General features: G+C 36.8%; 1 protein-coding gene across 1 annotated transcript in view; it reads right to left on the bottom strand.

Moving 5' to 3' along the window:
• EYS (eyes shut homolog) overlaps nt 1-16,112 on the bottom strand; it is a gene marked incomplete at both ends in the record, with an annotated part of 656,806 nt that overhangs the window by 130,228 nt on the left and 510,466 nt on the right. Inside the window, one exon of the mRNA XM_079532608.1 lies at nt 10,836-10,985. Coding sequence (XP_079388734.1) covers nt 10,836-10,985 — 150 coding nt within the window. The remainder of the gene's footprint in view (nt 1-10,835; nt 10,986-16,112) is intronic.

The following is a 16,112-nucleotide window of genomic DNA, read 5'->3' as shown; positions in this document are numbered from 1 at the left end:
CCCCTCAAATTCAAAGACGTGGATGACCTGATAGCTACCAAAACAAAGGAGGTACAAGGACAATTAGATTACTAAACTTTCTCAGACTTAATGCCTACCAAGTTTCTCCATGGAGAGACCAGGTGGCATGGCCACCAGTAACCTATTTGCATTATGAAATCACTGCTGGATCCCAAATCCTAGGGATTTGCCAGACTCTGGAACCTCAAATAGCTAAGGAGATCCTGACTTTCCTAGGGATGATGAGGTGGTGCTGCCTACAACTATGGAATATTGCTAAATTCCCTCTATGTCCTTTTTAAATCCTCTCAAAGGTCCTCATACAGGTTGAGGAAGACTGGGCATCGACAAGGAAAGCCAAAGCCAACCTGTCCTTGAATATGGCAAGTGACACAAGGACAACAAGTATTCTACAAGAACATCAGAAGCCAATGGAAGACTTAGGAATATGTTGGTTTGCTGCTGAATACTGAGTGATGTGGCAATAAACAACCTGGAAAAGGCTGAGATACTCAGTGCTGCTCTGCCTCAGTCTTCACAGGCAAGACTGATGTTCAGCCCCTGATACCCCTGGAGAAAAACGTACCCTGTACTCTAGTCACAAATGGGATAGAGTCAGTTGAGGGAATTCTATATATAGCAGCCCATATGGTGTTGGGTTTGGGGTGTGTGACTAAAAGCATTTAAACAAGCTAGACATATGTAAATTCACAGAAGGCGACGTATTCAGACAAGTGCTGAAGGAGCTGCCTGATGTCACTGTGAAGTCATTGCTAAGTGTCTCTGAAAGGCCACTGGAAGAAGTTCCTAAAGATTGGAAGAAAACAAATGTCATTTATCTTCAAGAAGGACATGAATGAAGATCAGAGCAAGTGTAGGCTCAACAGCCTCCCTTTTTGTCTTTGGGAAAGTGATAGAGAAAATCCTTCCAGAAACCATTTCCAAACACTTCAAGGACAAGGAGGTGATCAGTAGTCAACATAGATTTTCAAAGGGAAAATCATGCTTAACCAATCTAATAATCTTCTAAAATGAGGTGAAAGTGCTTGGTGGCTGAGTGGAGAGTGGTTACTATTTACCTGACTTTATAAAGGCTTTGGACACAACATCATCCTAAACAATCTGAAGAAGTTTTGGTTAAGTAAGAGCAGAGTGAAAGCCTATATGGCTGGCTTGAGAGGGTAATGGTCAGTCACACAAAAGTACTGATTGGGTACTGAGGCCAGTATCATTCAACCTCTCCATTACTGTACTAGACACTGGGACAGAGGACATCCTCAGAAAGTTCCCTGTTGATACCAAACCTGGGAGGGGTAGTTGATACACGAAAGCATTGTGCTGCTGTTCAGAGGGACCTCAGTGGACTGGAGAACTGGGCATACAGAAAATACAGAGTCTTATATTTGGGGTGGAAAAATGCCAGACATCAGTATATGCTGGGGAATGATCAGCTGGAAAGGAGCTTGGCAGAAAGAAGTAGACCACGGTGAACAATAAGGTGACTACATCAGCAATCCACCCTCATGGCAAAGAAGGCCAGCAGAATTCTGGGTTGCATTAGGAAAAACACTACCAGCAAGTCAAAGGTCATTTTTTCTCCTATCTTGTGTACTGGTGACACCACACCTGGAGTGACATATAAGGTTTTGGGCTCCTCAGTACAAGTAAGACTTACAAGAGCTAGTTCAGCAGCAGGCTACAAAGATGGTTGAGTGACTGGAACCTCTTTCAGAAACTCAAAATCTGACTGCACATAATCCTAGATCATTATGCGATGCAGCTAAAGGCCATCATGATCTCTTCTGTATTTCTGTGTTCTTGAGATAATTCTGTCAGGTCAGATAATTTAATATCCAGTCAAATCCAGACCATGAAAGTAAAGGAATTCAAACATCTGCTCATCGTGTCAGTAGCTAATGAGCCTCAATAGCCGTAACAGTTGGTTTGTTGGCTTTGACATATCACTGATGAAATGCTAAATGTTGTTGCTGTGTCAAAGCAATTAAAAAAAAAAAAAAGTTTTAAAAAAGTGACACACATTTCTAAACACACTATTCTTTTTAAGCACAAAACTTGAAACTTAAATGAAAACAATAAGAAAGCTTTTCCTTCTAAATGAAAATCTACTCTTCCTAGTTGAGTTATTTCAGTTAGAAGGACAAACAACAATTTAAGTGGTTGATCACGTTCCATCAAATGGTCAATTTTAGTTGAGTATACAAGAATTTATATACATCTGTTTAGTGTAATGCATGTTTTATGAGACTATTTTGAGACTAACAGATGTAAAATGATTGAATTATGTAAAAATGTAAAAGATTAAAAAAAACTTTTCAAGGTGCAAGGAAAATTGGATTGATGGAACTGGGATTAAAGTTTACAGAGAACATAGAATCAAACAATTATAGAATCACCAAGGTTGAAAAAATTATAGAATCACAGAATCATAGAATGGCTTGGCTTGGAAGTGACTTCAAGCATCATCAAGTTCCAACCCCTCTGCCACAGGCAGGGCCACCAACCTCAGATCTGGTACTAGATGATATGTCCCAGGGACCCATCCAATCTGGTCTTGAACACCTCCAGAATTGGGGCATCCACAACCTCTCTGGGTAGCCTGTTACAGCACCTTACCACTCTCTCTGTGAAGAACTTCCTTCTGACATCTAATCTAGACATTCCCTCTGCCACAGTTAACTAGATCAATCTATGCCCATGACAGCGGGCAGTAGGCCCCTGGGCTCCCCCCAGCCCCACCAAATGGGAAGGAAAAGGGAAAAGAGGTAGAGATGGGAGCTGGGCTCAAGGGAAGAAAGGAAAAACAGCAGCAACAATCTATGGAGGAAAACTTACTTTACTATGATATCGGAATGCAAGATAACACAATGTAATACAATCTAATTGAAATTGAGACTAAAATAAAATAGGAGAGAGTTCCTGAGACAAAGTCAAACCTGAAAAACTTAGTACGGCTAGGAAAGTACCCTCCCACACTCCCTACAAAGCAGTAAGAGACACCCAACCCAGAAGGATCAGATCCCATGACTTCCACGAGGTACAGGGACAGGTACCCGGAATTGGAGCATTAACACTTTAACTCCCAGTGCACTACATGATGTTATGATGTGGAATACTGAAAACCAAAAAACAAAAACCATGACATCCTCCTTGAGCTTAAAACCATTCTCCCTTGTCCTATCACTATCTACCTAAGTAAAAAGTTGATTCCCTTCCTTTTTATAATCCCCTTTTAAATACTGGAAGGCTAGAATGAGGTGTCCTCACAGCTTTTTCTTTTCCAGGATGAACAAACCCAACTCCTTCAGCCTATCTTCATACGGGAGGTGCTGCAGCCTCTGATAATCTTTGTGGCCCTCCTCGATACCCTCTCCAACTGTTCCACATCTTTGGATGTGGACCCCAGACCTGGACACAGTACTCCAGATGGGTCCTCAATAGGGCAGAGTAGAGAGGGAAAATCACCTCTTTGTCCTTGTTGGCCACTACTCTTCTGCTGGAGAAAAGATCTCCAAGATCACCCAGTCCAACCTACCACCAATATTTCCCCACTAAACCATGTCAGTACAACATCTAAATGTTTCTTGAACACCTCCAGGGTGTGACTCAAACACCTCTCAAAGCAGCCTTTTCCAGCACATGACCACTCTCATTTCTCCCAATGTCCAACCTGAATTTCCCCTGGAGCAACTTGAGGCCATTCCCTCTAATCCTATTTCTAGTTACTAGGGAGGAGAGGCTGGCCCCCACCTCACCACAACCTTCTTCAGGTAATTTTTGAGAGCTATATGGTCTCCCCTGAGCCTCCAGACAGAACAATCCCAGTTCTTTCAGCTGTTCCCCATAAGACTGTGCACCAGATCACAAACTCTGTATAAGCACTTACTGCACAAACCTTCCCACTTTACAGGGACAAATCCAATGCTTTAATGAAACAGATATACAATATAAATTGAAATGAGCCCATTACTGTTTCCACAAGGCCTGATAAACTGTCATCAATAGCAGATAATTTTAGTGGAAAACCATATCTATAAAAAGCCATTCCTAGGTACTTGTCACACTATGATTTATGCTGACTTATGATTTATAATTTCTATTAAAAATGCAGTAAATATATGTAGTTAAATAGGCTTTCCTCCTGAAAGCAATTCCAAATTTAATTCAAACTTCATTATAATCTGTTAGATATTTTACAGCATATAGTTTTATGCATTTAACACAACATCCACATGGATGTGATTAATATTTGTGCTGACTCAAAATCAAAATTAGAATATACAGTATGTAAGATACTCAATTTCACAGCCACATCTAAGTTTTTTATTCATCAGTTATAAATTCATATTTATATTATTATTATTATAATCCAAATTCATACATCCAGTGATTCTTTATCTCTCCCAGACTACATCCACTGTTAATATTCAAAGAATTTTGGTAAGCAGAGATATGATGAAGGAAATATTGCATTGAATTGGCTTAAGGTGCCTAACGAAACACCTTTCAATTTCTCATTCTTACATAACTAACAATGCTGGAATTCAGTGCTGTAAAGGTTGCTCTGACCATAATGTCTCCTAATTTATTATGTTGGCCCATAAGGTCAGAGGTGAATTTTGGTGGGATGGCAGTGTATGTTGAACATCTCCATCACGTTCAGTTAAATTTTATTGCTGTGTGACAGATTGCAGCTGAAGGGTCATGTGACAAAATGGAATGGTGTCTGAAATGAAAGTGCATATGAAGAAAAGGCATGTAATTGAATTCCTCCATGCAGAAAATATGGCATTCATTGACATCCACTGGTGACTGCTGAACATCCATGGAGATCAAACAGAGGATGTGAGCACAGTAAGGTGGTGGGTAGTGTGTTTCAGCAGTGGTGACAATGACAGTGGGTCATCACCTCCAGGACCCATTTTTACAAGCGTGGCATGTAGGCTTTCATTCATGAATGCTGAAAATGCATAGCTAATGGCGGCAACTGTTGAAAAAGTGTAAATTTGCTCTATAAAATAGTGTTGTGCTTTCTTGTTTTGGTTGTAGTTTCCATGGAAATAAATAGGAGGCATTACTTTTGGAGTGAGCTACATATGGAGCTTTGAATTACTTGACAGCAAAACACCTTCCACGTATCACAAATATATGCTATACCATATAGCCCTTCTGATAAAAAGATGTTGAAAGAGGAGTTGCTCAGATGTTTCCAAATATATGCATTTCTTGGATACAATGGCAAATCATCAGAAAATTAATCATTTTTTTGTTTTAGAGATCTAATGTAATTTTCAGTAGTAATTTCACATTATGCAGAAGACCTGGCATCTTTAAATGCTAACAAAATGATGACTTAAAAGTATGCATCAATATGAGAACATAACTCTCTCTGGAATGGAGTAAAACAGGTATGACTCAATGACTCAAAACAAGCCAACAGGTCATATGGATGGTGATTTACATATCCTTTATAAAAGCAATTACATTTTAAGAAGGAATGTGTAATAAAAGCTTTATAAGATCAGTTCAAACAACAGTTTCCTGAGGAAAGTGAGGAAGTGGGAGTGTCAGTAGAAACATGGACACTGATAATCATGTTATCATGATTGTGGCTTATGTTATGTTATGTTATCATGAGTGGCTTACACTCAGTGCCCTATGTCTTGCCATGCACCATGTGGAGATACAGAAATACTTTCAGAACTTTCGCACCTTTTTTAGAAGGTACCATCTGCTCTTGAAGAGCAAAGATCAAATAAACTTCATCAGCTTCTATCTTGCATGGTCCAAGCTAGAATTGGTTCAACAGCGTTGACTGAATAATTTATTCTACAAATTTTGCTTTTATTGCTGTATGTGACCTTCTCAACCATGAATAAATTCTGACATCCACACCACAAGTACTAATTTAAGCGTGACAGAAAATTGGAAGCAACTTCATTCGATATGTTCCCTTGGAAAATTTATGAAAAAGTACTAAACACAGTACAACAATAAAGTTCTGTGAAGATAGGCTCTATATTCATTAAATCCCACAACAAAATTCTGGCAATTCTGCCTGTAAAACACAATGAAGTAGTATTATGCTATCCATGCAATATTTTTTATCAATGCTTGCCCAGAGTCTTCCAAATAGAAAAGAATCTGGTGTCGTCCTTCAAGTATGCACTCACTATCACACACAGAGACGATGTAAACTTTTGGAAGGAAACATAATCTAAATAAAATATAACTGAGAGAAGATATTAAAAAAAAAAAAAAATCATCTCCCTATCTAGAAAAATCAAAATCCTGGTAATGTGGTAATCTCAAGCACCTCTTTGTTAAAATTACTTTCTATCAATCAATGAATTGAAGAAACACAATCTGGCCACAGCAACAGCTGTATCATTTAACTACAGATTACTTACACCAAATCTTGTGTCAGGCAAACTTATTTCAGAACCCATACATGGAACGAAATGCTCCTGAACTTTTGTTCTTCGAATAATCGAATTCATAAAAGTAATTTAAACTACACCTCAACTACGTGGTCATAGATCTAACTGAAAGGATGAATACGCTATCTGTTATGAAATTACAAAAACATTAAATTAAAACAAACACACATTTTCAAAACCAGGCATCAACTTACTCTAAAATAAACAGAAACAAAAACAGTATAAAAAACAAACAAACAACAACAACAACAAAAAACAACGCAGGATTGAAACAGATCTCTAGTTTCTTTAGGCAAGGCAAAAAAAGTAAGCAGAGTTTTATTGGTTGTTTCCATAAAGCTGTCGTTTGCTGTTTCACAAACCATAAAGAAAAAGACTGAACATTTTAAACTCACATTTAAATCTTCATCAAGTTTCAAAGGGAAGAATATATCCGAGGGAAGTAATCATATAGTTAAACAAAACCATATTAAACCATGGGGATATCTTAGCTTCCTATAATTAGTGGATTTAGAAAGAAAACGAGAAAAAGACAGATATAGAAACTATTGGGAATTATGCTGTTTATCCCATAGATATACCTAAAACTGGAATATCTGTCAAATGTGACCTTATGGAGAAATTCAAAGTCAAATTTAACAGAAATATCATTTTCCTACTGGAGTGTTTTCAAACAGGAACAAAGCCTTTTATGCTAGTCTTTGTCTCTTCCTTTCCTGAATTACAGGTGAAAAAATGGATTAATTTTGCAGGTAAAAGATTCAGATAGAGTTATCTATCTTCAACAGCCAGTAAGAGAACACAAATCAACAATTTTGTCATGAATTCATATTTTATAGCCTATGATAAAAGATCCTGGGGGGGGTGGGGGGGGGGGGGTGGCGGCACAAACGCCTTGTCAAGTTTGCTTTTTCCTTTGGCAGAGGTTAAGGATGATTGCTGAAGGATTACAATTTTACTGCTGCTTGGTGAAGGATATACTGCTCTCTCTACATTTTAGAAGGACTCACAAGAGTAATCACTAGTCATTTTGAAGGCCATGCCCATAAACTCGGATGCATATAAATCCCTGCCAGTCACAGTCTACAATCATGCATTTCAAATTATTTATTCTGTAACTATTTAAAGACAGTGTAAATTCCAGTAAACAAAGGTAACGTGTAAACTGAACTGACACTACTATTTACTGTTGCAACATGGACTGCAAAGACATAAATATACATGTTAATTTTAGGGTAGAAAAGAGGAAATAATTTATTTTTCAGTGTCAACTTGAATTCTATAACTAGAACTAATGTTTTTTTTCAGTGATATATGTAAGCATTTGTTGCTAAAGTATTATTACACTTTGAAAGCTATCCAGCATTTTAATGCCCTAATTTTATGAATCAGAGAAATAGCTATTGCAGGTAATACAGTACAGCTCAGGCAATCAGTGGACCAATGCCTCACACATGGCTAGTCTCCACAACTAAAGAACAAAAAAAACCCTAACAAAATCATTTTTTAGAAGTGAACTGTACACTTCTACCAAGTATTTTCTACGAGAAAAACGTCTTTATCTGCTGGCTCAGGGTAAAGAAGGGATAGTTTTCTTTGTAAGCTTTGTATACATTTACATCAAAATCCTAAATCAAATTAATTAATATCCTATCAGGTAGCAATTAAATTTGAGTATACTATATGACTTTGTTTCATTAATGCTAGGCTTTAAAAAAATAAATAAATAAATAAAAACAGGTTTCAAATGTAGTGTAAAAGTAAAGTAATGCATAAACCTGTGGCTTAGAAGTGTAAGAAGGAGAAGGAAATGTGATGGTTTCTTAAATGGTAGATCCTTTCATTCCTCTGTATTTTGAAATGAGGTTTTCTACTTAAATTCTAACATTTACTATTTTTCATAACGGAATATGGTAAGGATCAAGGGGTGAATATAAAAAAAACAACACACACACACAAAAAACCCCATACCAAATATACCAATATCCATATAGTACTACCAATCTCTTCTATAATAACAAAGTCCTCAATTCTTCTAGCATAAGCAACATTCTAGAATTTTGCAACATTTACATAGTACATAAATATTACTGAAGACAAACACAAAAATCTTCATGATGTTTTTACTTTCATGTTTTGATGTTAACAAGCTGATTTTGAGAACACTGCTATAAATGTTTCAAGGGGATTTTTGCAACGTCCTTCATATATTATCCTCTACTAACAAAAATGTTCCTAGCTAGTACTAAATTTAATTCAAATAATTTGCACTGAGTTCCCTCATATCATAAATGCTTACAGTTCAGGTACAGCAATTTAACTTTAAATATATGATAAAGTGAAATATATAAATATCAGAATGATAATAATCAGAAAAATTTAATGGACATCATAATTCTTAAATATTTTAAAGTAAACTTCACATACTCTAGCATTTTAAAAATATTATTAACAGAACAGAAAATCTGTATCATTTGTTTCTAGCTTTGTTCTAACTTGTGCGTATGAAATCCCTTGAGTGTAAAAGAGTTTTTTAGGGATATTATTTTGTAAGTATCTTAAGTGTGGGAGCCAAAAGGATATGGCCAACCTCTTTTCAGTGGTCTGTGGGGACAGGACAATGGGAAATGGCCATAAACTTGAGGACAGAAAGCTCTGTAACAGCATGCGAAGGAACTTCTACACAGGGGGGGACAAAGCAGTGGAAAAGTCTACTCAAGGAGGTTGTGGATTCTTCTTCTCTGGAGATCTGCCTGGGTGCCTACCTGTGCAATTTACTGTAGGGAGCCTGCTTTGCTGGGGGGTTAGACTCAGTGATCTCCAGAGGTCCCTTCCAGTCCCTACAATTCTCTGATTCTGTGATTAACAGAGCAGAGAAAATGGTCAGAAGCCTTCGCGAGGAAAACAACAAATCTTCATCCCACGACCCACTACGCACACGCAAGAGGGGAGGGTCTGCATGCTAACGAACTCTCGGGGGTGTAATGAATATGTAACCAAATTCCAAAAACCAAAAACTATTGATTAGTTCAGCCTATATCTGTAGCACAGTTTTTCCAGACAGTGTGCAAGCTAGGTGGATCTATTCCCCTTGCACCTGGTATCTGCACAGCACTGAATAAACCATACCGGCTTTATAACTACTTTGTAGTTATAGAATTTGATTCCGCACGTCACTGGTCTATTTTTAATTTCTCATGTTAAAATTAACCAGTAAGTTAGGCCTATACATATCACAAGAAATACGATTAAAAGTCTAATTAATTCAAGAAGTAAATTAATGAAATAGAACAGAAAGAATAGATAAGAACAAGTACATCCAACCCATGGGCTGCATGTGGCCCAGCCTGGTTGGCAATACATCCATGCCCCTGCCCAGCATCTCTTGGCCCCCGCTGCCAAGTGGCCCAGCTAGGCCCTGGAAGCATTCAAGGCTCAGCAACAGCCAAATGTCAGTGCACTACTAATGCTGCCTGACCTGGAACCAGGGCATGGGGAGGGAGCAGTGAAGTGATAGCTCTAGTTATAGCAAATAATTTCATGCATTTTAATTTGCTGGCTAAACACAGTCCTGCGGACAGCAAAAAATATGCAGTCTTGCATTCCATTTTGATAAAGGAATTTGAGAAGAAGTTTTAAAATTGGAAAAGAAAAAAAAAACCAAAAAAACAAACACATCTTTTTTTTGGCATATCTGCAACTTCATTTTCAGTTGACATAAATATGTTACCTGGAATTTTCAAATGGGGTGTACAGAATTGCAATCAGACATTCATCCCAAAAATGTGACCCTGTCTCTCTACTTTTATAAGCACTATCTTACTGGAGAAAGACAAATTGTTATTTTACAATCACACCTTACTCCTGTCACCATTTGAGAGTTTGTACATTTGTGAACAACTACTTTCAAGGATGAAAGACAGATAAAATTTCATCAAAGATCTCCAATGAACACACTGAGAATTCACTAAGAATCGCAGCCACTGACATCAAACCAGATATTGATGTATGAGTTTCATGATAACAAGTTCACACATCCCATCAGTTCTGCGTTTTTGTTGCCCTCTTTTTTTGTTTTAATAAAAACTACTTAAACTGACTTATTTTTTCTGTCTGGAGTTTGAAAAACTGAAGTAATATATGTGAACTACAAGGCATCTTAACTCAAGGATGCTATATTATGAGAAATATTTCCAAAAATACACAAGGTTTTGTTTTCCATCTTTTTTTCCCTTTAAAAAAAAAAAAAAACAACCACCAAAAACCAAAAAACAAAACAAACAAAACAAACAAACAAAAGAACAAAAATGTACACTTTTTTACTCAATATACAAGGAGACTAAATCTCTTCAGTGTAACACAGTATTAAGTTCTTACCTTATTGTGATAGGCATGAATATCCCTTTGCTAATGGATTGATTGACAGATACAGTCAGAATGTTCTGAGAGCTTCCGCAACTGAATCGAACTGTTGGTCTTCCTTCCACAAGATACAAGTGAAGAAACTGCTCCCCAAAATTCTTTTCACTACCTTTGAAAACAAAAATAGATAATTAGACTTCTGAAAGCACAGAATCTTTTGGTACTCTGACACAGATGCAATTTTTGTTTCTATTTTTCATGTATACTCCTATGCCTTATGTGTTTTTTTTACAAATTTGCCCTTGGAATTTAACTGTAGTTCCTTGCCATAGAAAGTAAGACACAGCTCCTGGTTAGGATTTTTATTCCCCTCTAAGACAAACTGTTAAAATGTTTTTACTTTTTTTTGCGCTATATTTTACCGTATTTAACTGAAGAAGAAATGACTCAACAGCTAGGTCATAAAACTGAATTAACTGCATTTGAGCATAAGATTACTATTTTCTTCTTCCAGAATCCTAATGTCTTAGGTTGTCTTACTATAACTCAAATACATCATTTGCAGACTAGAGAAAATGTGTTACGATTAAGCCATATCTTGAATACCATGATTAATCTCCACATAGTTATTTTCTTAATGATCAAGTTCATATTTTGCTCTTAGTCTAGTAAGGTAATTAAAGAATAAAAAGCAAGTGCAGTATGCAGTATCTCAGACTATACATCTCCATTAAGTTCTGCAAACCTAAGCAAAAAAAAATATATATTTTTTTCCTTACAAAGTCTCAAAATCAAAGAGTACATCAAAATTAAAAATGAACTATCTTAGTAATACATTTTCATATAGAAAGAAACCTTTTAACACTGCAAAGTGTGAGAGCAGGAAGTCACAGAGGGTCACTACATTTAAAGTGATATAACAGCTTTCTGTATTTCTGCTATTTAAAAAAGGCAATTTATTAAAAAAATCCTTCTAAAGTAAAATTCTATCACAAGGGATTACTGCAATAAAAACACATTGTTTAGATTTCAGCTTCTTTAAAATTCTGAATAATCCAATTTATCTAATTTTAATTTAAAAATGCCTTAATTTCTTAGATTTGCTAGGAATTTATATGAAAAATATCCCACATAACTGGAAAGGTTTCAATACCTTTGCTATCCTATTATTTCTCTTGTCTCATTAAGAAATGGAAAGCCCATGAAAATGCATTGGGAAAGTATTCTTCTCTCAACATTTACCATAAAAATCAACGAGAAAAAAAAAAAAAAAGCATTACTCCCATGGATATAGATACAGACTGGAATCTCTTTCAGTATCACAGGTACCTAACTTCATTAATTTCTAGATATTTCCATTTTCCTTCTGGTCTGGAGCACATCACCCACTCACTATCTGTAGCTGAGTTGAAATAAAAACCACCACATACATGGTCCGAATAAACTTTTTATGAGGCTAAGTGGAAGGGAAGAACATATGCTTTTTTTAAGGTTATCTGTTCAGCAATCTTGTCAAATGGGATGATAAGGAAAAAGTGAAAAGCAAATACACACACAAATGGAAAAAAAAGCAAGATTCAAATCTGTTCAGTAATGCTGATTTACAGAGATAAGAGGAATGTGGAAATGTTTATTTTGGTAATATTATCTGACTGAGGACCCTGCCAAAATGTGATGAGTCATAAACATAGCACACACCTGACAAACATACAGTAAAATACACAATAATAAGAAACCATCTTGTCAGTCACATTAATTAGTAGACTACCAAGAAACCTCAATCATCACTTCAAAGAGTGTCAAACTCGACTTTCAATCCCTCAGGATGCAGATCTGGGGTCCCAAATAGTGGGGAAAGGGCATGTTAGTGGAACTATGCCAAGCAGTAGGGTAACATACTGGAAGGAAACTGGAAAGGAAAGGATCACATGCAAAGTGGGATCCATTAGCTTGTCTGTCTGGGCCCTGTGCCTGACCAGCACAGTTTGTCCTCCTGCCTTCTCACCAAATCCTTTTCCAGCTATCCCTTTGTGTAAACTCTCTAATTCCACATGAGTGCTACAAGGACTAAGAGCCATCTGCTTTGGGGCATCAGCATTAGGAGTCAGAAAAGGGGTGTAGGCATTCAGGCGTATTGGACCTCAGCACTCACTGCAGTGAGCTGGGATCTCAGCATCAGCTGCCAGATCAGGCAAGGTCTCCAGTGGCTGAGTAGGAGGTCCTTGGGGTGGGGTGCAAGAATGTGCACTCCCCTCTCTTCAGTCTGGCTTTTGCCTTGCTCAGCCCCTGCCTGTAGGACTGGAGGCCTTGCTCAGGCAGACAGACACCACAATACCAGCTCAGGCTGAGTGCTGGAAAAACTGGCAGCTAGACATCTTGCTCAACAGTTGACGGCTTAAATATGCACCAGACTATGACTATGAATAAGTAATTTTAACCCATAAATAGGAAACAGCCCAGAGCTTGCTGAGCTCTCCTGCACAGCAGTGAGCTGTACAACCTCTGTAAGTACAGATGCCTCTCAGGGTTAATACTTGCTGCAGAGATCCCTCACTATTTGATATTGAGAGATTCCTTGCAGTAACAGATCCTTGCTAAGAGACTAAGAGCTTGCTAAACAACAATTATTTACAGAGCATGGAATTTTCCAGCTTTTCAGAAGAGTGGGCTTGTGACAACTGGCATAACTGAGAAGACAATGAAGGGCATCTAGAAGTAATTAAGGGCTGTACAAAAGATGGGAAATGGAAAAGAGTTATCTGCAGGAAGCTAGGAGCCTGTTTAGAAGTTGCATATTAAGAAAAAGAGAATAGAAATAAAAAGGAGCAAGACCTAGAGCAAGAAACAGAAGCTAGAAAAGCACCTAACAACATGATAACTAGAATTAGAAACTATGTTTAGATGTGTTTCTGTATTCTGAATATATAAATAATTCAGAAAGCTACAAAAATTCAACTGGATTATATGCCTTTGACTTTTATGATTTCCCTCTACAGTCCTTTTATAATAATCCTTTAAGATGTTCTGCACTGTCACTGTTAAAAAGGTCACTGGCTCTTAATGGTAGCATAACTGATATATGCATATCCTGCATCATTTGTTTCCTTATCCTCTTCTCCCTTCTCACACATGCTGTGCCAGGCATTTCCCAGTCTCAACAATACGTGCACCTGAAAGGTATATTGAAGTCAGGTAGAAAGAATATGAATATATTCCGAATATGTATTGACAATGCGTCTTGAAAGAAAGTTACAGATAAGTAGGTTATTTTCTTAGTGACTACATTTATTCATTCACATTACACACTAGTGAAAACCTGGAAAAAGGTCCTTTCTGATACGATTACTAGTAAAGTAAAAAAACCTGGGAGAGGTTTCCAGGAGTACAGTGCTCCTTGAAACACTGGCGAGTATTACTTACTTCTTGAGCTTTACTCTAGGGAGCTCCTGTGGTCGTGCTTACAGGTATATTAGTTTGATAGCATTCTTACGTATCTGCCAGGTAGTGCCTTTGGAGGACAGTCCTTTAAATTTTTCTACAGTGAACATGAAGAGGCAGTGTCCCTCTCAAGAATTTTGATCTGCCAATATAAAAGAACATGTGTCACCCAGTATGCTGGGTATAGGAATACAAAGTAGGAATATATACAGACATTTGGTATATATATATTCCTTCCTTGTAAGGTGAGAAGTTGCCTGAGGCTTAATGAAGAAGGAAAAAAACAAGGGTAACAGGAACATAAAGACACAAATCAGGATCCATTTGAGTAAAAAATGTTTTTGCATAGTAGCGTTTAATTATCTTGACCTTAGTTAAAGTCATGTGAGGAAATCTGTGAGGAAATCAAGTTGAAGAAACCATATCTCAGCAAATATTCTTCCACAGGAAACTGCAAAGCGGTAAGGCTGGTTTCATGCTTTACTACAGTGGCAAGCAATTGGCCACTGATTTCAAATGGTTGCCTGTCTAGAACTTCAAGTCCCTTTGAGCTATAGGGCAGGATTTATGAGGCAAGAACTTATCTTGTCACTGAGGAAGGATACTGTGAAATGCTCTGCTTGAGAATGCCAATCTAAGATAACAGAATGTGACTGAATTTCCTGAAAGGCCTATCTTTACTTTTATAAGTAGAGTGTGAGTAGATCTGGAGGACAATGCTTTCATGAGTGCAGTAACATAATTTATGAGCACAACTTAAGAAAAAAGGAGCTGGTGTCCCAAAAGAATTCTATGAACATGGGCTCTGATACTGTAAATCCAACAGTCAGAACTTACAAAACACCATACAGAATAGAAGTTGAACAATCTGTCTTTGAAGGGTTGCAAAAAGCATTATTAAAAGTGAAAATGATGAAATAATACTTGATAAATGTATCAGGCTTTATTTTCTCAATGACAATTTGCATTTTATTTCCCTTTGTGGTTATATAATACAATTTGTTTAGATACACTGATGAAATTAAATTGTGAAAACAATATGTAATCAATATAGGTAGAAAAACATAAGAATGTATGCTGTGTCCAATAAAGAAATATTTCTCTAATTATGGTTAATTTTTATCAGGACAAATGCAATAATTCTATTTTCAAGCCTGTTCACCTGACACACAAAAAGAGAAATCTCCTCTCATCCTGCTAATTATGAAAAGATGAGGTAAACTGCAAAGAGTATCACAATATTTTTAGTCCATTTATATGACAAATACATTCTCAAAATAGTTAAAGACATCACCATTATTAAAAAAGTTAGTACAGTATGTAAATATTTACGAATTATTTGACCAAGAAATTAATCTAACCTGGTAAAATCTGGTATGTCCGTACAAAGAATTATATAAAAGCAGAGTAACTAAAAAGTAAGAGTTTGTAATTATTTTCTAGTAAAATACACCTGAAACAAGCAGATCAATGTGATTTTCTTCCTATTTTAAAAAAGTTTTTGTCAAAGAGGTTTTTGCCTAGTAAATTTTAAATTAATTGCAAACTTAATCATGAAGCTGCTGCTAACATTGCTGTATTAAAAATATGAAAACATTAGAAACATTTAACTTTTTTAATAATTTTGTAGCTCATGTATCTAGTGAGTGCACTAGCCTCAAGAGGACTTTCTGCTGGCATTTCATTTCTCAGCTGTTTGATGGTAGCACAGCTTCAAAAAAGCAGCAGCACAAGCAGGAGTTGTACTGCTTTGAAAGAGCACAACTGACAACTGCAGCTTTTCTTTTGAAGTTGTTAGAAGGCGAGAAGAAACACGGAACAAGGTGCAAAAAACAGGGATGAAGGAAGAACAGA

This window comes from Tetrao urogallus (assembly GCF_951394365.1).
Source record: "Tetrao urogallus genome assembly, chromosome: 2".
NCBI lineage: Eukaryota > Metazoa > Chordata > Aves > Galliformes > Phasianidae > Tetrao > Tetrao urogallus.
Note: the sequence above shows the minus strand (reverse complement) of the source record. Positions and strands in the feature narration are given on the sequence as shown.